At 41.7% G+C, this 24,347-nt stretch overlaps 1 protein-coding gene across 5 annotated transcripts in view; it reads right to left on the bottom strand.

Moving 5' to 3' along the window:
• LOC124171062 (CUGBP Elav-like family member 4) overlaps nucleotides 1-24,347 on the bottom strand; it is a 711,449-nt gene that overhangs the window by 186,690 nt on the left and 500,412 nt on the right. For all 5 annotated transcript variants that reach the window (XM_046550227.1, XM_046550214.1, XM_046550233.1 and 2 more), the window contains exon 2: nucleotides 22,922-22,970. In XM_046550227.1, the coding sequence (XP_046406183.1) occupies nucleotides 22,922-22,970 (49 nt within the window). The remainder of the gene's footprint in view (nucleotides 1-22,921; nucleotides 22,971-24,347) is intronic.

Genomic DNA, 24,347 nt, shown 5'->3' with positions numbered 1-24,347 from the left:
AAAATTCGAAAGAAAAGGAAAAAAACGTCATTTTCACCGGAATTTCCTAATTTATGAGAACCAACCTTAAGGTTTAACAATTTCACCAACTAGAAATCTAAGGAAATAAGGAGACATTTACCTCATACAACCTTCAATGCACAACCTTTGATATCTTGAAATTGTGCAGTTCGTTTCGAAGAAGCTGTATTGATTTTTCAGTAAAAATCACATTCAAATTACCCATTTCATTCAATCATGATGTTGTTTGAATTTGTTCCCCAAATTTCTTTGTGCATTTCACTGTGATTATATTTCATAATGAAGTACGGAAGACATTACAACTTGATTGCTGTCGCGAATAAAAAGGAGAACATTAAAAAATACTCGCGAAAAGAATAAAATCTACGGGTCTTATTTTTCTAACCGAACAACCACCTTGACGGGGGAGGGCCTGGGAGGTGAATGTGCGCGGTTCGAAGTATTCCTCCCGTCAGTTGTATCGTACCCGAGGGCGCAGAGAGAGAGAGAGATTTCTGAGGCCAAGGGCAAATGGCGGGGGAGTGGGTGACATAGGTGGCGAAGGTCTATGATGGAAAAAAGGAGGGGGGTCGCGACCCCCTCCAAGGCCACCCTGAGGACCCTTGTCACGTCCGACCCCACCCCCCGCCACCTTCCCTATATATCCTCACTCTTTCTGCCTCTCTTGGTGGCCCGCTCAGCTCTGAATGGCTCCAATGCGAGAAAACCCGATACGACCATCGCCAGTGTGTATCATTACGCTTCGGAGATATCGCTAATACGGCACATTGCATTGATTTTGCGAGGGTGGGTGGGAAGGCTCTTCTTCAAGGAATCGAACGGAGCTCATGAACCGCGAAATATTATGGTACCAGATATCGGGAATTCTAGCTGACGTAAGATTTATTTTCCCAACGCCTCGGGAAACGTTGAACAGGATATTTCACGTTCTTTAAATGAGTGTGGGATGAATATGAATAGACATACGTATCAGACTCTATCTGCTAGTCGCAGCACTTCGTCTACGAACCCCATTCATCCCAAAATTCATCCAGCGACAGAATTGCTAACATGATGGAGCATTGAAGGCCTCTATTTACAATTCAGAATCTAAATTGAGATTGTTAGCTGGGAAGCCATTCAATATATTGGCCCGTATTTGTCACAAGTGCAGTGATAGGGCATTATTTTATAATTTACCCCAACGAAGAGGGTATTTTTTGACGAATTTTCTGGTTAAAATATATTTAAAAATATTAATGGCGACACAAATGAATATTTAGACCCCTCTATTATTATAGGCAAGATTCAACCGACCAAATATGGAATGAATAGTTTGAGTGACAGGCTAAAGCTCACTAGAAACGATATTATCAAACAGGTGAAGTCGGGCAGGATAGGGGGAGAAATTAACATTTAAATAGGAAAGTTGATACCGAGTGGAGATAAGATACAATGCACACAGTCAGCTGGCAATCTATGAATCAGATTAAATATCTGTTTCCCTGCCACAGAATGCTTAAGTACAGAATCCATCAAACGCGAGATATAAAAAAATATTCTTGATGCATATTCTGCAAAACTGTCCGGTGTTTTACACAGAAAAACTAACGCTAACAGTGTCTAATAAAATTGCAAATATTCAAGCACAATAGGAACGCCAGTTCTATACAAGCACATTTTGATATGCGAAAGTATTATTCCCTAAAGCAACCTAATCTCACTCTATGAAATCAGAGACGAGACGTTTCCACGAATGTACGAATAAATCATAATTGTGCCAGCAATTCTATAAAAATGTTCATCTGCTTGACCGGCAACCCGAACGTTGAATTCGTCATATCACAGTGGAAAGGCTCACAACCGTATAAAACTCCGCACATATGAAGGAATAAAAACATGAACGAAAAATGCAGGAGCTCCTCGCATGACGTAGATGGCGCACCACTACCACCTCGTATTGGTCATAGATTGTGCGTGCACACGCGAGCGTCAGTGTGCTCGTGATTTCAGCATCGATACGTGAACCCCAGAATGTTTTTCTTCCATCTGCAAAAAGGTCCAAAACCTCGCCCTCGCCGCGCGAACCCAACCAGCCGACCAACCGGACCCCCCCTTCCCCCTCCGGACGTGGACTAGTGGACGAGGCGGCGACCACCCCGCCTCCCTCTCTCCTGGTGGTGGAAACCGGAACGTGGGGGCAGTGCAGCTGACATAACGACGTCCTCTCTTTTTTCCCCACCCCACTCCACCGCCGTGAAAGCAGACCGCCCCAAGGGCCCCTCTCCCCCTTACGCACGCTTCCACTCGGCTTGGGCCCCAAAGGGACGCAGAGAGAGAGAGAGCCATGATTTAATCGGGAGGCGGAGAGTGTTGAGTTTGCATTCGTGTTCGTGTGTTAGTGTGTTGCGAGGGCCGGCCAGGGAGAGAGAGGGAGAAAAAGGAATGGATCCAGGGGTGGCCAGCCGACGAGTGCAACGGACGTGACGTATAATGTGCTATTTAAATAACGCAGCTGCTCAAACGAGGCGGAGGAAAAGGCGAGAGAGCGCGAGCGAGGGCATCCTTGACGGGCAGAGCGACGGCCTATCCTTTGCACCTTGGGGCACCCACAGAGGATGTTGGGGGGGGGGGGGGGGGGGAAATAGTAGGGAGGTTGCAGTGGCTACAGTTGACAGCTGATGGGAGAAATGGAGGAGCCTGTAGCTTTTTTATATTCTCGTATTCGCTACAATTCTGCGTGAGTCCTGTTCAAAGAGAGCGATGGAAGCGATTGAAGGTAGATTTGATGGATGGTTTCATTAAGCGATATATTCATCGATGAACTTGTCCATGCAAAATACGATGGTAACTTTCGATGTAATCCGTAGAAGCAGAGCACAAAATTTACGAATTTTGGTTGACGCTGGCGCAAAACTTTCCTCTGTATAAAAATAATGACAATTTACGGTCCATTAAAAGTAAAATCACCACAAGTGTATGATCCTTAACTATTATGACCCTAAAAATCGACAATGATTAATCCGTAAAAACATTTGCAGACCACCACTTAGAGAAATGGATCACCAGTACTCACGGTAGGCTGCGAATTCAGTAGAATTATGTATTATTAAAGAAATCTTCAAATGGGGTAGGTTCACTAGAAATCCATCTCATCACTGACATTATTGTTACTGCTATAACTACTACACGCTGAAAGTCGTTTTCCGAATGAATTTCTTCCTCCAGCTGGGTATACGGATCAACATAGTTCATCTGTTCCATAAACCCTACGGTCTATCTTCTCCGTTTCCGTTTATGTTTTTCATTTAACCGATCGGCCACATCCTCTCCTCCTCCGGGAACGGCAAATCCACCCGTATCTGTTTCATTATGATATATTCCCCCCCCCCCCCCTCGCACATCGCCCGCAACATTTGCCGGTCAGTCAATGGCTGTAATAGGAAGAGGGAAGAAAGAGATTCGGAAAACACAAACCGGCCGTGGAGAATCGAGTGGTCATGCAACATGATCCCCCATTACCCATTCCTCCCTTACACAGTTCTCTTCCCCCGTTCATAAACAATTCATGCGCGAGTACAACGCGACTATGGGAAGTTTCCCAAAGATCGTTGGAAAGAGTTTTCCTTTACGAGCGCCACATTTTATACGTATTTTCTATAAAATATCTATTACGGCGAATTCATAAATTAATATAACCTTATTTCATAATAATACTCTACGGCAGGATTCTCTTTTTTACCAGAATCGATTTGATGTCTTTAGAGGGCTATAATGGAATACGTTCTGAAATCCCATCATACTCCTTTAGTCTATCCTGTTTTAATTAGCTAATTTTTAAGGAAGTTTTTGGAAAAGAGAATTAGGCAAACTCTCCACAACTTAGCAAATAGTCCCTCAAGGTGGCTGTGCAGCAAACACAAGGTGGAACCAACATTGACATCCTCAGGTTCGGCATCTTTATGGGAAATGGAATTCGCGAGAAAATGAAACACTTCACTATGTATTTTACTAAAATAATGGCATTCCTCCTACTGTATTAGCAATAAAATAAAAAAGAAATAAAATTCACAGTATAATTGAAAAAGAACATTTAAACGAACTATATCGACGGAATCAGCTAATAAGAGCAATTGAATGGTTTGCGGCGTAACTTCGTGAAATTGCCTCATATTAGAATGAAAAAACTTTGTAAATTTCACATTAATTTTATTAACACGACCAGTTTCATCGCTGCGCGACATCATCAGGTGCATATACAGGAAATGACAATAAGAGCAATAAAATTCATCACGTATTCATCGGATTATTCTACTTTATTCCAGTTAATATTTTCAAAAGCCTCAAATCCCTCATTTTCTTATTTACTACGAGGCCATCAGTATAGAGGAAGTGGATAGAGAAGCGGGTGGTGCTTCCGGACAGACAGGCAAAGGGGGAGGGGCTGGCAGCTACGAGGCGGCTGGTCGTAGGACATGTGCAACTCGGGAAACACGCTCGACGCGTGGACTGTGGCGACGGCGGTTTATTCGGGCACGGGCGGAAGGTCAGCGGGCTCTCTCTCTCGAATGAGCGGCACGGCTGGGTGTGCTGGGTCGTGACGAAGGGGAGACTCGGTCGGTCTGGGAAAGACGAGGTGTGGTGATAATAAAGGAGGGATGAGCTAGACAGACCCATAGCGACCGGCATTATGATTCTGACAAAATAGTTTACAGCCGGATACAACCAAGGAGACTTGCGATGATGACAAAGGAACTCCAAAACAGGAAAAGCACGAAGAGGAGGAAAGGGTCGTCTCTGGTTGTTTGAGGCATGGGATAATCCTTGAATTTGACTGCGCATCCCATGGAGATACAGACGATAATAACCCTGAGAATAAAATGTTATGCGTCACAAATAAAGAAGGCTAGTTAAAATGAAATACGTTAGCAAAGCGGCACACAAGTGTTTCAAGAAATGAAACGCAATGAGGAATATGTTTGAAGTTACGTCTTGTTTTATTCTCGTGATAAGTAGATTGTCACCGATTCAATTCACCAGTTCATTCTTATCGGTTTACCATCAGTAATTAAATGTAGATTTATCGATTTCTTAGAAAAAATGTATTATATGATGAGTAATTCTCAAATGTGAATGAGCTTTCATTATATACGTCATCACTCAAGTCCAAGCCATAGACACTACCCAATTATAGTTATAGAAGGTACAAACAGACAAATTACTAACTATAAAATTATTTCCTTCCCTCATTTGGCTTCCTTTCCTGCTCGATAATTGATGACAACGAAGAGATCGCGAGAGAGGAAATATCTTTTATTGCATTTAAGCACCTACAACACAAATATTAGTCAGAGGGCTAAAATATAAATACTAAGTTCCGCAAATATTTTCCCAGGGAATAACATGACCCCTCTACCGTGAATTTTAAACCTTTCCACTCGTTCCCACCCTTAATCCAAGAGTAGTCATCCCCCATCCCCCAGATAGAGGGTGCACGAAGTAAACCGATATGTCCGAGCGACTCCGAGCTTCGCCCGATGACTGATGGGACACTGGGGGACACGCCTCGGCCCTCGGGGTTAGCAAGTTTCGCCGCTGTTGGCAAATCTCTCATTAACCCTGAACTTAACCCCATCACGAAGCGGCGGCGGCGGTGGTGGTGGTGGAGGGTGCGGCAACAACGCACGGCACGTAGGAGGACGGCTTATATCGGCCGCTCGGATAGCGTGCGCGGCCTCTTCCATTCCTTTTTTTCTCTCTCCCTCTCTGGGCGCTAGGATTGATGGGAAGGATTTCGTTGTAGGGAGAGGAGAGTTTATCCGAAAGGGGGAGGGAGGAGGCACGGGAAAGGGGTAAGTGGGGTATTGGGGTGGTTGCAGGGAGGGTTTTTAGAGAATGGAGCGAGGGTGTAGATTGAAAAGATATGGGTTGGCAGGGTAGGGGGCTTAGAGGGAAGAAGGGGGGCTGGGATGGTTGGAAATATACACGGGGAAGGGCTGAGGGAAAAGTAGGCTATATAAAGTGCAGCAGCGCGTGGTTTGCAGGCGGAGAATGACGTCAAGGAGGCGAAGTAGTGGTAGTCCCTTCCACATGTGTGAGGGGTAGAGGGCCATGTGCTATTCGGAATAGTTCAATGACTTCTCAGTCCAGGTTTCGGAAAGGCTCCGCCTATGAGAATGACTCATTGGAAAACCCATATTCGGAAGGAATGCTTTTTTAATTGACCCAAGATACTGTGTTTTATTGCGATGAATTCTATCGATCATTGAAGGGAGTAATTAATTTTTTGGCGAGCAACACGTAATATTACCGAGTCGAGGGTTCAAGATGCATTATAGCCGGCATGATGGGTTGAAAACTTGAAAATTCATTCAACAGCTTGCCGCTTCACTAAAAGAGACGCCGAGGAAAGCTCGTATCCCTTTGAGATACTCATTGCCTGAGACGGGAGAATGAGATTCTATTTAAAAGGAGTAATGACTTCAGGGTTTCGTTAATGGTCAATTTAGCTGAAAGTCGTTTTATTTCCAAGAAAATCTCGTTAAGACTGAATTACTTCATCGGGGTGGCAGCACAGGTTTGATGTGAAACCCCTTGCAGCGAGACGAATGCATTAGAAATATCCAGCGTCGTAAACAACCTTCAACCAGTAATTACAGACAGGAACGTAAGATATAAAATCCACGGATTTTTCCCGCTCCAGAATTTAAATCGCACGAACTGAAATTATTATTCTAACGTGTGACGACTGTAATGATATAAAAAGAATATGAATATTATAAAACGTATAAATTCATATTCTCCCTCGAACATTCAGAACATTGAGAATATTATTACATGTACTCGGAAAACTCAACAAGTGAAGAACATTTTGTCTCCATGCCACTAGAAGACATTTTACAAACTTTTTCCCATTTAATTTCAAAGGGGCACTAACTTCGCACGATTTGTATGATATATACGATGTCAAATAATTATATTAAACCTAATTTGTATGACATATACTGGGGGAACTCATTACGTTAAACCTTTGGCTGGCAAGAGAATATCATATTTTCTTTAGTTTCAAGTGGTAGTCGGAGCAGTAAGGACTTAAAGCAGGCGTGCATGTATTTAAGTGTCCCGTTTGTCGCAGCAACGCTTGTTGCATAGGGCAGTGCTTGTCGTGAAAGCTCCCACATGCCAAACTCCCTAAGAGCAGAAATTACGTGTGACTCACAGAGCAGTTATCAGGTATTAGCATGGGTATGATATCCTAAACAAGTTTTTATGAAGAAAAATCTTTAAAAGATGAGCCAAAACACTTGTATTTTCCGTTGCCTGCACAATAAAAGATAGTTCAAGCGTTCCGTATGCTGTGGGATGCTTGAATTCCACCGCTGCTGTCCACATTGTCATTTTGTCAATTCCCCGCAAATATAGTGCGCACTTCAATTTGGAAAATGCAGCAAGTGAGGGTCAACATGCCCATCCGAGGGCTATCTCATTGAAGGGAAGAGGCTGTAGTGAAGATGACTTTGGCGAGGGCCTAAGGCCCCATCGCCCCCGAGGCCTCGCTGGCGCCGCGCCGCCCCTCTCGGATACCCTTCGCACCGAATAAAAAGCCCTCTTTTAATCCCTTGCCACCAACGCGCTTGCCAAAGACAGCCTCCATAAACTCACGTAGTCGCTCCTCTGCACTGTTTGCACAACTGAAGATTAAGGACTCCGTAGGCAAAATGTAAATCATTTCTCCTCGCCTCCCAGCCCTTGGTAGGGAAAGATATTTTTTTTGACAGGACTAGAGGAGCACTTCTATTACGAAATGGAAAAGAGTCCGGTAGAAACATGATACACAAGGAAAAAATAAATTCGCATAAATTGCTTGTTTCTGTCCTCTATAATCCAGGGATTAGTAGCAAGATTTTATAATTATTATCATAGTCATTGCCGGATATGACTGCTACAGAATTTTCGAATATTACATGCAACCAGTATTTCAACCAGAAGATTGGTTAGAATAGATGTCGAGTTTATACTGAACTAATCCATAGGTTTGAGGCTAATACGCATTAAAGGAAGGGAGCCTTGGATTGTTTTTCCTGAGCTACCTTAAATGCACAATTTATTCCAAGGTTTTGAAAGCATTAACAAGCATGAAAACGCCGGACCTTTCAACCAGTTGCCAAAACGCTCAACTTTCTGTATCACCGTTCCCCTCGGGTATCAAATTTAAAATCAAATTGCTCAATTTATCCTTGCGCCATCCTGGTAAAATGCTATCTCCGTTTACAAAGGCCCTTCGGCATCTTTCTCTGAGTGTATACCTCCACCACAGAAAAGCCTTTTGATAGTCATACTAGAAAGCCAATATGGGAAAGCTCAATGCAAAATCCTATTTCTTCCAGAAAATTCCTTTGAAGTTTCTATCTTCCTAGGACGTGATACGCCACTGTTTGAAAATAGATGCTTTCTATTTTCTACTCCATTTGACCCAATGGAAAACCCAAAAGATTAAACTCGCTGGGCTACTCACAAAAGAAATTAAAAGACTGAATGAATCCCCGTGAATGAGGGAATACGAGACTAGAATGGTGGATATAGCTGACCAATTCAAAGCATTGGTTCATACGTTTGGTTCCATACGCTCTGTTCACGCAAGCACTCATTATGGCCTTTGTGGAGCGCGGTCGAAACTCAATTAACAATCACTATCGTGACCAAACATGCCCGCAGCATGCCATCAACTCCTCTCCGTTAAGTCTGTAAAAGGTTGTGCGTGAGCGCTACTAAGAATACCATTTAAAATTGATTGCCCTGGGCTTGAGAGAAATTCATTTGATTTTACCTTACGCGCAGTGGAGCAAGGACTTTTTCACATGTCGAGATTCATAGGACTTGAGCACAGTTCTGGAAAATTAGATACAATCGCTTAAGAAGAGATGCAATATTTGCACATGTCAACAAACGGAATATTTGCCTAAAATATGGGGCCTAGAAATGTAAGAGTGACTAATTTCTAGAGAGCTCAATAATGGAGAAACCAACGTATGTCAGATAGGCACTCAATATGCGGTCAAGCACTAAGAATGGGACTTGAATAGGCAATCTCCTTTCCTCGGTATCCCTTATATAAAAATCTATTAGTAGGAAGACAAACAGCAAGAGGGTACAAGTACATTTATACTTGAAGGCATGGGTATGAGAATACCTATACCACGAAAACATAAGTGATCACATTAACAATAAAAATATCATACATACAATAAAAGTTTATATGAAGGGTGACTGAAATTGTTTTCCAAACGAGTTGTATGAAAAAAGGATGTATATCTGACCATCATTTATATATGACACGACGCATTTCAGCTTAATTCCCTGAAAAGTTGAATGAAATACGGGTGTACTTCAGAGTTCATATGAAAGTTGGCTGAAAATTGGCATTGGCATTTAATTATTTACAGACCCTCAGTCATATCCTCCCATCTGCCTAACCTAGGGTATTCAAAGACCTGTGGTCAAAAATATGCCTGAACTCAAGGGAATACAAAACAAAACAGTTGAGACTAAGCATCAAAGATTTCCTATCGGAGAAAACACGTTAACAAAGAAGCAAAGGATTCCAGTCACGTCACGGGAGAATGTTATTCCTTACCGCGCGGCCCACGCGCCTGGAGGCGAAAGGCGCGTTGGGGGGCCGCGTTCACGTCAGCTTCGATCGCGTCAACTGCCGAAGTAAAGCGAACAAATTTTTTTTGCAATGCGAAATGAGACGTAGCTGGCGTCCCAGGGGCCAATTAGAGTTTGCGTTGCTCTGTCAAACAGAGAAAAGCAATTTATTTCAATTGAAAAGTTGTCACGCATCGCGTAACGAACACAAGCGAGACTAAACAGCGGAATTCGCCCCTTTCCAATCAAAACGGTTTGTTTAGCTCGAAAAAGAACCGCCGACCCGTGGATGCTAATTCGTTTTGTAAACAGTTCTTTGGGCATGGGGTTTCGGGGGAGCGAAATGTTTGTTTTCCAGACGGAAAAGAGTTTGAGAGTAAATAATTTGTCCTGGCGAATTTTCGGAAACATTTTTGTCGCGGGAACGCCTTTCCTAAAACAAGAAAACGTCGAAAAAAAAAGAAAGAATGTTGGAGAGGAGTGAGTGGAGGAGGACTGCGTGACGATTTTGAGACCGCGCATATCTAATGCACGGAGTTTGCTTTGGAATTCTATGGCCATGCGAAATGGAAGCGAACGGAAAATCCAAGCGGACGAGGCAATTTCAATAACGGAAATGTTTTTCCAGAGCGTTCGCGCAGCGTCAAATCGGGAAAACACACCCCGCAGGAGCGTTTGGTATGTTTCCGGAGCGGCATCCGGATAATGTTACACTTCCCTAGGCGAATGCTTATCCAACAGAGGGCAGTGTAATTGCGGTGCCGATACTGCCAGGGGTGGCGGCCCGCTCGGAACGGCCGTGGGGAAAGAGGTGGGTAGAAGCGAACGAGAGAAAAATTGTGGGCAACACGAATATTACATTCATGAACATTAAAACGCAGGATTCTCAAGTTGACCTCTAAATGTGTTGTCAACCAGCGCGCATTTAAATTGGTTTACAGTTGTCAATTACGTCTCTACCGGGCAAAGTGATCTGACTTTCACAAGGAAAAAAGGTATAATTAGGCGTGTTAACCGATATTTATGTACTTGATGATGTTATCTATTAAATTAATAACTTTTAAATTTATTTCTTATAATTACAAACTTCACATGGCAAAATATTGGAGAAAAGTGGATCGCATTGCACTCATAACTGCGCCGCGGACATTTTTGAGAACCGATTAAAATGCGATCTAAGTGGCAACAGAAATCATCCTTCCATTGGTTGAAATTCGGCCTTCTCTATCCAGTCTCCTTGATTACATTAAAAAATTCTCAAGTTCGCCGCTAGAATTGTTGTCGCTCCGCGCGCTTAAAAATCAAATTCAAAATCGCCACTCGCAGCGCCACCAGTCATCTATATCCACTACACGACAGCAATACGTAACTGAGCCAAGAAATTCTATAAATCACACCAGTGGCGTAACTAGGAGAATGCTTTGGGGGGATGGGCCCAGGCAGCGGGGGTTTCGGGAAAATTTTGAAGAATAACATGCCTGGAAATACACCATTTTTGCATTTAAAATTTAACTTTATGCATATGCAGTTATTATATGTCAAAAATAGACAATAGTTTTAAATAATTTTTTTATTTGACTAAGGCTTTGGGAGGGGGAAATCTATCCCCTCATACCCGTAGTTGCGACACTGAATCACACATAGCGCATGCGAGACGATTGCCAACTAAAAAAGACCACTTCCACTACGGTTAATGGCGAAAGTCACACTAAAACGGATACCGTTGCCTATGGGTGCCGCCGAATAAAATGTGCGCGAAACGGCAACAAATTTAACGCTAAACCACCATGTTATTGGGCCTCCTTTAATGGACTCCCCTCGGAAGGTACTATTGGGAGAGGTGGGGAAAGACTGGCGACGGGATGATGACGTCTTCGCCAGGGAAAAGCGAACGGAGCTGGTTGAATCGGTTGGAAGGGAGAAAGAGATGCACGAAAAGGACGAGAAAGGTGCACAGGCACAAGAAGCCATTTCTTTCCTTAATGGAGCGATCAAGATTGCAAAAGTTTGCGAGGTCTTTTGTCCACCTCTTAAACGCCACGGGAAAAAAATAATTTCGGGGGAAGGAGGAGGTCTGAAAAAAATGCAAGACCATTTTCCACGGCAAAGTATTTCCTACGGCAGTTACACCGAAAAAAATTTTCGGACGTTAAAATTTTCTACTTCCCCGTCCCCGGTCGATAAAATGCTGGATATTTCAGAACAAATATTTATTCGTCTGAAACTCCGTTTGTTTTTCATTGTGTCCTATAAAAAATCAGTGCCACGCATCGCGAAACCCGAATGGAACAGGAGAATAAGACTGGACAAATTCCCAATGGTCCCCTGGGTGAAGTTTATCGACTGTAAAGTAAAGACAAAACTTCCATAAAAGTTGGGAGATTTTTTCCTAAGCGGTGTCGAAACAGTTTTCATGTTTTTGCAGGTGAACTTCACGGCAATAGAAAGAGATGTCTATAATTGCATCGCAGCACTCCCTTACATGCCTTGCAAGTTGCAGCCGTTGAAGCCGAAAATGAAAATTCTTTTGAAGAGTCTAAGCCCAGTGGGGAATAGATTGATGGGGGAACAGCGTCGGGACTACAATGGAAAAACGTTACCTTGGAGAAAGCGACATCAAAGTTGGGAAGGTAAGTGGAAACGATCCTCTGGCATTAAGTTATTAAGACGCCCATCACAGGCCCGAGAGCGATTGAGCGCCTGAAAGGGTCTTGCGGGTGACGCGCAAGCTTTGAGATGACGCAAACAAATTACGCGAGAGCAGTGCCCCAATATTAGATTAATCCGCGGACTAACTAACGCGTGAGTTTACATAACTTGGGATGACGCCGCATTGAACTTCCCCGCAGCAAAATTCAAGCTTTTGATCCAATCTAATTATTCCGTGTTGGTTCATATTCGATCCGTGGGAGATGAAAGAAAAGAATATATATGGACTCGTATTTTAAAAAGGGGATAGGGTAGAGACCTAATAATGCACAATGTGTAGGTCAGAGGGAGTGTAAATTCGATGAGCAATGGATGTGGGGATTGGCTTGTTCCCTAATTAGACCATAAAATCATAAGAAACTGTTGCCTCATCTAGAGTGCAGTACTGAAAAATGGTATGACTGATGTGCTTAGAAAAACGTTGTTGCCATTGCTATGTATGCCATTACTCAACGAAAAAAAATTTTTTTCGTTGAGTAATGGCATAGCAGGGTTCATCGTCTCTCCGATAGTAGAGCGCCACTTCGTGTCCTGTATTGAAATGCAGAATTGAGACCCCATCACAATTCTCAGTGGTACCCATTTGAAAATCTCCGAAAAGAAATATAGCTGGATTGTGCAAATGCTAGCTGAGTAGACGGTAAATCTGAATACCCAGTTCGAATTCAGAGTAGAGATATTAGAGAAAAACTTCTATCGTTTGGGAATGCAAAAGCAAGATTAGCCGAGAGATTCCTAATACGCTCAAAGATATATATCCATTTGAAAAGCCTTCTCATGGCTTGCGCTCAATTGGCAGGGGTACAAAATGGCTGTGCAGAGTCTAGATACATTTCCAAATATTTATTAGACCATCGAGGTGAAAGATAAGTAAGGATAGAGTACGTGAACAATAAATACTTTGAATATGTACATTTCTCATCTATTAGACTCGTGCGGAAATTGTAGAATAACATAAAAGTAAACTAACTCATGATGTACCAACTTCAAGGCAGTTAAAAAACTGATTTCAAAAAATGAGGAAACCGTAATATATACATAAATATATATTTATTTACTTATGCATGTGTGTGGACGGACGTATTTATATTCTCGTAGAAAAGGGATATGAGGATAAATGTGAAATAGTGCTTCGTACTTCATGGGGTCGGGAGAATAGCTCAGTTGGAAGGAAGGGCGAATAGTGGAAAATGAGAGTGGGAGAGAGAGAAAAGTGTTGATGCAGGATGGAGAGCGAGGAGTGGGTGAGAAAGAGGGAGGTGTAGAATGACATTGGGAGGGAAGAGAAGAAGGGAAATGACGAATAGAGAGAGAAAGAGAGGGAGGAACAGGGGGCGTGGGAGGGAGGGGGACAGCTGGGATGGCCATCGAGTGAATGGGGAGGAGATTGATTGATTTAACCCTTTATTGGGACGGGGTTAGGCCTCCGTGGACTCTCCCATGACAGGGCCCTCGAGAGAGAGAGGGAGAGAGAAACACGCGCTGCTACTCTTCAGATGTTATGCGATTGTTTATGCACAAAGGAGTAATTATTATTTAATTAACCGGACTCGGTGGCTCGATCAATAAATATTTTCGAAAAGGACTATCCAAATGGAGACAGAGAGGAGGGTGTTATTACTTGCGGACCGTTTTAGAATTTTCTTTGGACCTTTGAAGTACCCGAGGGGAAATAAAAAGAGATGGAAAGAGTAGGAATAACGGAAGCAAGGAGAAGGGATATAAATGAGCAGGGATAGAAATGAGGTGGAGATGAGGGGAGTGGAAATCAAAGTGTTTCAATTAATGAAAAGTATTTGTAAAATTAATGTTGAGCAATCTTAAATAATTTCGGAATCGTTTGATATTTATGCCAGTCAAATTCTTAACGTCCATATTTATATAAATCGAAAATGTTTTTACGTGATACGAAGAGTTTCATTCAAATGAAGCATCAAATGGGCTTTGGAAAATTACTGGCGTTGAGAAACAGTGAAGGATTCGTTATTTCTCCGTGACTAGAATATTAAATTTTAAACTAAGATCCTAACACGACGATTTCACAAGAAATAAAGAGAAACTATAAGTGAATAGAAGAAGATATGGTGAATGTATGATATCAACGAAGGGAACCGGAGTGGAGACGAATTCCGGGATTCTTGGGCACCTGGCGCTTAAAATTCCGAGTCAGCAAAATACATCGGTGGTCTTTTATTAAAAGTGTGGGAGTTTGAATGAACAATGGGCAATAAAAATTGCTTTCATAATTCATGATTTTTTTTATCCTCGCCCACACAATACGGGCACAAAGGCATCATAAAAACTCGATACGAGAAGGGATGGGAGAGCCACGTACACTGGGATTAATGCGAACGGAATAACGGAAACGGTCCCCGTAACATGATTATTCAACCAAGGTCGGGAGGAAGAGGGAGCAAATATTACTGGAACGAAAATAAGGGAAGGAGATTGGGGAGAAACGGAGTGAGAGAGAGAGAGAGAGAGAGGGAGAGAGAGAGAGAGAGAGAGAGAGAGAGTGAAAAAGAACGGGAGAGAGAGGAATAACAGAACCCGGGGACCGTTTGCTCTCTTTTGGGCCGGAAAAAGTTTCAGGGCGGGGTAAAAATTTTTCAGCAAGAAATCCAATGATTAACGCGCAGAATTTGCTTAATACTCCGGGAGTCCTTTTTCTCCGCGCCCTTTACTTCCTTTTTTTGTGCAGCGGAGGAGGTATTATTCCCTTCCTTTTGGACTAACACTTGAAAAACCTCCAGGCGATCCACTAGTGACCGTTTTTATCCAGTGAAAATACCTCCAACTAATTCCAGCTTCCCGTTCAGAAATGGTGGCGTTTTTGTAATGCTCAGCATTGGCAAAGAGTTAGTCAACGCTTCTGGAGGGTCTTTCGGACGCTTGTGTGATGCCGTTCCAAAGGTTGGTGTAGCTCCTGGGCGGAATTCTCGGAAAACTTCAATGCTGCCTTTATTTTCCTTAAAAATGCTCTATGAGTGAGCTGGCAAAGGAATGGGAACTGGGCCCACTAGCCTGAACGAGTGATAGCCACATTTCGGAGGTCAAAGGTTAGCTCATCTCTAACACATTGAAAATAAATAAACATCTCGTTAAAATCATGAGTGCTCATTTTTCCAAGTAAGTAGTCGGGATATCAGCATTACCGAGTGGGAGTAACGTATTGTAGGTATATTTAAATCTGCAGGCATAGTCGCGTTTTATCTCGGTTGGTGAATAGATAAAGCAAGCCAATTGAAACTCCCTGGGTGAATATCCCAAGGTATTATTTTTATGACTTTTAATTAGTGAACTAGTATGCAATAACATGCCGCAAGTCAGCAAAATCCATGTTACTCAAATACAATACAAATGATTCTTTAATGCTCCACGAAATTAAAATATCCAAGAGGGAAATACCTTGATTACGCATCACTCCACGACTGTCTAGGGTGATATTTCCTCCATAAAAGCAGTTTCTGCAAGTTTCTATTGTAATTTCTTCCATAAATTTTTAATTACAATGTAAAAGTTTTTCCAATGAATATTTATCCTAGAAGTATGGTTAAAAATGAGGCTAAGAGTTAAAATATTTAACTCAAATTTTTAACAGCAACTGTGCATAAGGTATGACTTTCGAAAATATTTTTACAGCGGTGGTCACAAATTAGACCACAAGTAATACCTATGGTGGTCAGCGTCCACCATCAGAGGAAGGCAATCCCATCTGAGTGAGCGGGATTCTGCAGGCAAGGGCAGGGATGTAAACGAGTGGGAGAAGGCGAGGAAGTTACGCGGACAAGCGTAATTGGGGAGCAGAGGAGGACTATGCAGGGTGAGAATGTTCGACTGGGGGAAGAGGGGGCACGAAACGCACGGCGGCTCCCGCGGACGTGCCGGGCGAGCCCAAAACACGCCCGTGATGCAACAACGGGGTGTGTGCAATACTAAGTTGTTGGGAGGGTAGGCTGGTTCGGACGAATCCACGGGGAGAGGGTCATCGGAGGGAGAAGTGGAGGCAAAGAGGATGACGGAGGCGAGGAGAATTAGTCTCCACCCTACGAAGAGATTGCCGGGTACAAATTTTTTTGCTGTCATTTTTTCGACAGATCTTATTTTTGTTGGCCCCGAATAATCATCTTTACATTTTTTTTATTTTACAGCCACTCTGCAGGGTGTGCGAGAGAAAGGGGGTTGCAAGGGGCGCGGCGAACACGCCTATGCACATCCGGGCGGCGGCGGGGTCACGTATGCCGGTGAGCGGGCGAGCAATTACGGGGGGCCCAGGGCGGGGGCTGGCTGGGAGGGGATAGACCCATCCTCTCTACGCTGTTTTATTTCGGTTTCGAGGGGTGTACGGAGGGAATTGGGGAGGTTTTCATGCTTAGGCCTGGCTGAAGGGGATTGTTGGGATTACATAGATAGATGGGCTAGTTCGATTGCTCGATCGATCGAGATAGATGCGATGGTATCCATTAACGCCGATTGCGGGCATCAACGACTATTTGGAAGGTCGACCTCTCTATCGAATAATACATGATAATCGGTTCTAAATACTTGGTCAATTTATCAACAATAAATCGTCCATCAACTACTCAAGCCAAATGCTGACCATGGAAAATCACACAACGAACTATGGACGTTGATGAGCTGCGATTCAGTAAGTAGGTATCGAACAATGGTTCTTGACTACAATCAAATGTCGGCGGTGTTTATCTTCTACTGGTGGTCAGATATTGTCATCGGTTGTCGATCCTCTTCGTATGAACATTACTACCCGACTTTCAATAATCAGCTGAATGTAAATATTTAAAGAAAATCGAAAACTAAAACCGATTGCCGTCCATCGACTATCGTAACGTGCATAGGTAAGGTATTCAATATTGTCGGCCGAAACCGTCTATCGAGCATGCTAATTAGTGAAGGTTGAAATTTGGGATTACAGAGAAATGAATTGCGTCAACGAGTAGGGAGATAAGGGAAAGCGTAGCTGAAGACCATGAGACCAACCAACTTGCCATACAATGAACTTTATTTCCCACGAAAAGTAGTAACCGTAAAAAAAGAATCAAAAAAGAACATTGAATAAACAGATACCTGCATTTGGATAAAAGGAATGCTCATTCATAAGTAAGATTTGGCCCCTGAAAAAATCTAATCGCCGCAAAGAATCGTTTTCGAGGAAAGAGTAAAAAAAAAGACATTCGAGGAGGCGGAGATTTTTTTAATTTCCCAGAAGACCAAATAGTTCATTCAGGTCGGCAGTCATTCCGCTTATAGAATCGAAATATTAACTAAATAAAACCTTCGTGAATTACGCCTTCCATTGTGGCTCAAATAAAGTTCACAATATCGATTCATGCCCCGGGACTCAATGAAGCGTTCCAAGCGACCAGGGTGTTGTCCCGGGACGAAAATTCCGGAAATTTCGATGGAAAAATATGCTGCATGACTCCCGAGTGCAGGACAATTAATTACGCATTAACGAACAATGATTACAAATGATGGTGGGGGAAAAGGTTTCAATCTGGTTTCCCTGAATTGGAATTCCACTAGAGCGGGTCTTTTAATGTAGTCACTATGAAGCACGGAGCAACTGGAGTTGCGGCTTAAGGTCGAAAACGGGTGCACAAGGGAAAGGAAAAACAAAGCAGTCACGAAATTAATTACGAAAATTCAATTCATCTCGCATTTAAAAAAACGTGAAAATGTTTTGAGAAATACCCAAAATTGTATTTTCGGCATCGAATAAAATCCAGCACAAATAAGATGAAATTTCAGGCCTTGGAAATCAAGCTACCGGCAGTTTAGCGAGAAAATGTTTGATGAAAGAGGTGAAAGAAGGAGCAAACCCAAATTATAATTCAATAAAATATCATCAAAACTAAATGGCGCCCATTTTTCTATTTCTCTGTAATCAAGTAGATGACACAACGATGGAAATCGTATAGTAAAGAATATATCTGAGTTAGTATATTCTTTTAGTAATATTAATAAAAAGTATTTATTCAAGGAAAATACACAAAATTGATAAGGAAATGTTTACCTTATTGCTTGAAAAATGGAAATTTCCAGTTAAGATCAACCGAGGCAGAACTTATAAAAGTAAAGGTAAGAAGTAAATCTGTACAAAGTACCTGAAAGAAAAGTAACGTTAATTTAAGGATGAAAAACTAAGGAAAAGCGGCACTAACATTCAAAAAATTCTTCCATGAAATTATCAGGTGTAAAATTCGGTGTAATAAGAAGGCATTGAGTTATTGAGGCGTCTAGAATCCTTGTTGAGAGTATCATTATTATGCTGCATACAATTAGGTGACACTGTTTCCGAAGCATAGTGTTTTTCCTGTAATTTTCATAGCGTGCATCGATCACAACCCAAACCTAAAATGACGGTTGAAGGCACGCTGAACTTTTCTATCACAGATCTAATTCAGCTGCATTAGGGAAGTTGATACGGAGTAACTTTTAAGTTGCTTACTCCTGAGGAAAAGGGGGAAATTAGAAGTAAACTTGGCGACTCATCAAAGTACACTTGTATAGCCCGATAATCAGTTATTTGTATATGCATTAAAGTAATGAGATTAGCCAGTTTAGATCAGCACGGCGTAGTAACTTTAGATCAGTCGTATCACAACCTTACCACTCAGCTAAAGTTACTGAAATTATGACCTCGTCGTTTCCCGGCGAATGATGACTCGTAGTTGTAGGCTGCCCGAGTTCAACTACAAGTTACCAAAACTATGATTTCTAACTTTAATTCCCCTGGAATCTACCCTCATCCTGCGTTGAGTGCATTATGATTGCAGTCTAACACTACATATTGATGCTTGGTTCCTATTTCCGAAAAAGCTTCTTACACTAACAAAATCGGAATGCGAATGCATCCGAACGCATTTTACAGAAAGTAGGGTGGATGTAAACGCTAACAGGTTCTCATAACAGCCCCTTTAACAAAGGGAGAAAGAAAAAATTGAAGCAGCATGGGCCAGAGGAAGAGCGCGTTACACCTAAGAATGGGTTAAAGCTGTGACGTCGCTTGCGAACACACACTCTCGAGAATCAGGAAAACATATGGAGCAAGGTCGAAACTACGCAGTGCGCGCACGATAAGTGGTGCGCGGGAGACGGATACCCTCACTACGCCAACCTGTGGCACGTAGCAGTCATCATAAGCACTTATTTTTAACCGGGACTCTTTTTTTCTTCCCTTTTTTTCACTGTTCTCCTCTACCCCACAATGGGACGCCAATTGGCCGTGACGTCGAACTGAGGAGAACTTGTGATTAATGAAAAAAGGTAATACCTGCGGAATTCAGGCAATTCCTCTCTCTATTTTTCTCTCCTTCCTTTTTTTCCGCCATTCATAAGAATGTCAAGCGGACTTCCCAGGAAAGACTTTTAGGAGCGAGCCCCGTCAACTGTTAAGACTGATGAGCTCTTAAAGGGCCAGGTCCGTCCCACCATTGAGCATCCCCCATTCCCCTCACGCACACCACACACTCCGAAGTGATCCGACACGAATTCAGTCCATCACCGGTATCACAAATAATTTTCCTTAAAAGGAACATGGCTTAAAAACTTAATCCATATTCACTTCGATAAATATTTGCGATGCCATAATTAACCAATCACAATGATGATGGAACCACATTTGAAGGTGACAACTTGGGTACTTACTTTACAGTGCACACTTGATATGGCCCGGGTGATCTATCTCGCGGATATTCTAAGTAATCATGAATTTGAAAGCATATTATTTTTTTCTGTTTCACACTAACAACGATGCTAGTCTCTTGATATAGTTCGGTGGTCGGAAAACTTATGGTTTCAAAGCATGAGAAAAATTCTTTACACTGGATCAATAACAGATTAGTTTAAGAACCATATGTCTCAACTCATGTGGACATAAGTGTCCTCAAATGAACTTAAATTATTGCCAGATGAATGCGACAGGCTGAGCTAATCATAACGATGATAGAGATAAGATTCAAAAGACGAAATTTTATCAAGTAATCTATTTTGTGAAATAAGAGTATACAGGTGAGCATGCAAACCGTCTTCCTGCTTTACAAGTAAATTGATGAACGCATTTCACATATATTTCCTTTTTAAAGCTGCATGAGCTTTAAAGGATCTCTAAATCATAATCAAAACTCTAGGTACGCCTTCCATATTAACAAATTTCATTCATTTATCCATCAAAGACTAATGATACGATTTTAAACTATCAAAAATAAATAAAATTTAACCCTCACTACAATCCTCACTAGCAATCGACTAAAAACAAACTGAACAGTTCTATCTATCTATAAACCAGGAATAAATCATTATTTTGGAACATTTTGAACAATAGATTTTATTTATAAAGATAGCGGAGATGAACTCTAATATTTCAGTCGATGCAGTATTAGTGTATGCAAATGCTTCTTCGGGATCTGGCATAGCAGTTGACTTCATAAATAAATTTTCACGGTGATGGCAGTAACAAAAAACTGAATGATATCACTGGGCACGGTACTTCTACCTGATGCAGAGAAGTATACAAAAATAAACTTCACATATACACTTTTAGAGAGATTAAAAAAAGATGTCGCGAACATTTCCTGTTCCAGTCCTTCTAGAAGCATCAACGCAATGAAATCCTGAAGAAGTACCGAAATAGTTATCGCCATTAAATGGATATGAACGCTAGTGCTGGGTGATGACATATGCATCACATCGCATTTGAAAAACAGATACCTTCGTAAATAAATGTACCAAAAAATAAGTCAATGCAGGAGCTAATTTCATACAAAAGCGATGCGAAGAAATAAGGCACGAGTAAATATAACTTTTAATATTTTAATGATCAGAAATAGTATATTTGTCCAAATTTTCTGCTAGCATGGTTAAAACTTCTGTTTGAGTTGTGGATGCTAGTGATGATATCTTAAAGGCATTTAGACATTTGACAAGTTAATGTTAATGCAGCAGAGTTTCCATGCTCACATATATTAACACCAGAGAATACGATGACTAAAATTTAAATAGGAGTGTTATGGGCCAACGTAAAAAATTAACTAGCAATATGTATGACAACGAATAATTTTGGTAGATGACTTAGATTCTTAAAATATTTCCCGATTTGACCATTAATGTCAAGCCAATTCATGAGTATTTTAAGCGGATGGCTTCAGCATGCCTAATGTAATGTAGGTATTTTACAAAAGTATACCGAATGGTATACTCATTTTTTCACTACCAAAGAAATAATTAAAGAGCAATGTCAAGGTGGTCTATAATACCATAAAATGTATCCTTTTGGACATCTCAGCACCGAAATCGTAATGGAAATTGCACACTCAATCCCATTCACTCAGCCGGAAATGATTTTTTCACCAATTTCCTATCTGATTGAGATACAGCGGGCCACCCAGAGCTTATCTCATTTTGTGTAGTTTATCCAGTTTTCCATTACGAACGGATGCCGGAACATTCCTGATAACCCTTCAAAATTATGTGAAACATAATTAGACACATAGACCGAAGAACGGGAGCTAAGATGCAATCCTTTTTAAATCATAAGCAGCTGAGGAACACGAATTTATCTTATTGCGTAGCACCTCCATCTTTAATGCCCCGGAGGATCGATTTTAGCAAAAACAGACCAATACAACGCAGGAACTAAGCAAAAAGGTAATGATTCCATTCAAGGGATGATGAAAGCATTCAAGAGAAGATACATAAATCTCAAGTGAGCGGTGGAGGTAAATGTGAAAACTTAGATACTGATCTCGGGCTGCAATCATATTTCATCGACTATGTATTTGTAGCTTATATACATAGGTGAACCAAAGGAATAATTTATATGCTGATTTCACACATACCATTATGTCATTTCATTTGAAGTATCAATGCGTCGAATAAAAAAGCCTTTAAAACTACTTAGGAATGAAATAAACGCGTTCTACCGGCAACAAGTATAGCATGGTTGGTAAAATAAGAGTAAAGGTATTCAGCTGATAAGAAAGCGTGTCGCTAATATCACTCGATCATTGATCACGTGCAAGCACACATTCGCCAAGGCGAGGGATTAATGAATGGTCTCAATAGATAAAACCAATAAAGTTGCTAATACCTTTCTTACTTTGCAGAGTCGCTGACAGCGTTATTTTTCCAAGAACTTTGATGCACTTCAAGAGCATTATTGACTGTAAAAATTTTTCACTCGGCACCTCGACTGTAGATTCGCCATATTATACTTCAATCATAGGAGGGCCAATGATGTCACGTTAGCAAATGCAAAGATTAACATTAATGGAATAGCTTCACATATTGATTTCATATCCTGCAGCGTAAATTATATTTTTCCGGTAGAATATCCACTAAATGAAATAAACGTCATCATAAAAGGTGGAATCTGTTAAGGTCTGGGAATCGTAATCATGAAAGGTGGAATTTTTAAGTTTTGTATTCCTTCTGAACTTGGACGTGATCAAGTGTCCGTAGCGATACAAGCTTGAGGTGTCTAAAAGGTATAAAAAGAACTCGAAGATGTCGAGTTTGTAATAGAACAAGGGAACAGAGCACTTACCTCCGCGGTTCTCACTGTCCGCTGGCTTCACCTGAATGGGACGGTTCATCTGAAAGCAAAGGCAGAGAGTGGGGTATTAGAGTCACCATTTTAAATCACCAAGGTGTACACATTATAACACACTGGCACACTCACACACACATACACACTTCACGTGTAATAATGGGATATTGGGGATAGAGAGCAGTCCCTAAATTTAAATAACCCCCTTGATACTGGTGGTATTAGGAGCACACGGGGACAATCAACCTAAAACACACTCAAACCGAAACATGTTTCATGAAAAGTGATGACCGACTGATGTGAAGAGGGGACTCGGTAATTTCAAAGGAATGAGCCCAAAAAAATAAAAAGTCTAAGCTGTAACAGCAGGGTGTCGCGATCTTCATCCCCAGTCTTTGAAACAAACCTTTCATCACTTCTCCACACACACATTATGCATACATTCGGCACGGATCAGCAAGCACGCCACAATCACACGCATTCAATCTCCTCCAAATGGAAGAGAAAAAAAAGAGAAAAAAGAAAGGATTTCGGTAAACAAGTAGAGAGAGAAAAAAAAAGATCTGATTGGAGTGGAAGTGTACTGGGGTGGCGGTTTTTTTTATATAGGGGAACTAAGTGGGGATGTGGTCCAACTTCCGAGCCCTTTCATCCCAATGGCGTATTGAATAGGAAAGCGTGACGTTCGTGGATATCCTTATATATCCGAGAGTTCTCGCACTCCAAGCACGCGGAAACATATGTACGAAGAAAGAATTGCTCATGAGACCAACAGGTAGGTCCCATCTGCGCACTCATTCAGTCGCATAACGCGGAGCGATGCTGCACCGAGATCTGTGAGGGGCGAATGACGAGGCGCCATGAGATTTTCACGGAAACGGCGCGTATCCATTGGAAAATGGGCAATATATTTGGCAGGGATGAGGACGACGCACGAAACTAAAACCAATAATGACTCTCAACGGCACAATCTTCTATTTGTCTCATTTTGCACTTCGTGAGGATCACTTTTCACGAAATGCTCTGCTGACCCAAAGATGAAATCCAAGTTACGCAATAAGTTCCCAAAAGATTTTGGCCGACGTCGGGCTTTCTAGTTGGTTATCTTAATACTGAATCGACATCTCATTTGATGACTAGTATTAGGAAACATGATCAGAGAGTAGTCAAAAGAACTTGCAGCTTAAGTTGTTCGCAAAAAGCATTCGGAATGCGTTGTACATTGCGTTTTTTCAAGGAACAATACATTCTTTCCCATAATTTTTTGTAATTTTCTCAAGTGTGCATATCAAACTAAACGCCAAGCGAAAGAAATGTATTAGTCTTAAGAAACTGCTAAGCAATCCATCGATGTGGACCTATTTCAATACAATCAGGCTGAAAGTATATTTATCTCTTTGGTCGTGTACGGGAATTCTGCTGA

Source organism: Ischnura elegans, chromosome 1, assembly GCF_921293095.1.
Source record: "Ischnura elegans chromosome 1, ioIscEleg1.1, whole genome shotgun sequence".
NCBI lineage: Eukaryota > Metazoa > Arthropoda > Insecta > Odonata > Coenagrionidae > Ischnura > Ischnura elegans.
Note: the sequence above shows the minus strand (reverse complement) of the source record. Positions and strands in the feature narration are given on the sequence as shown.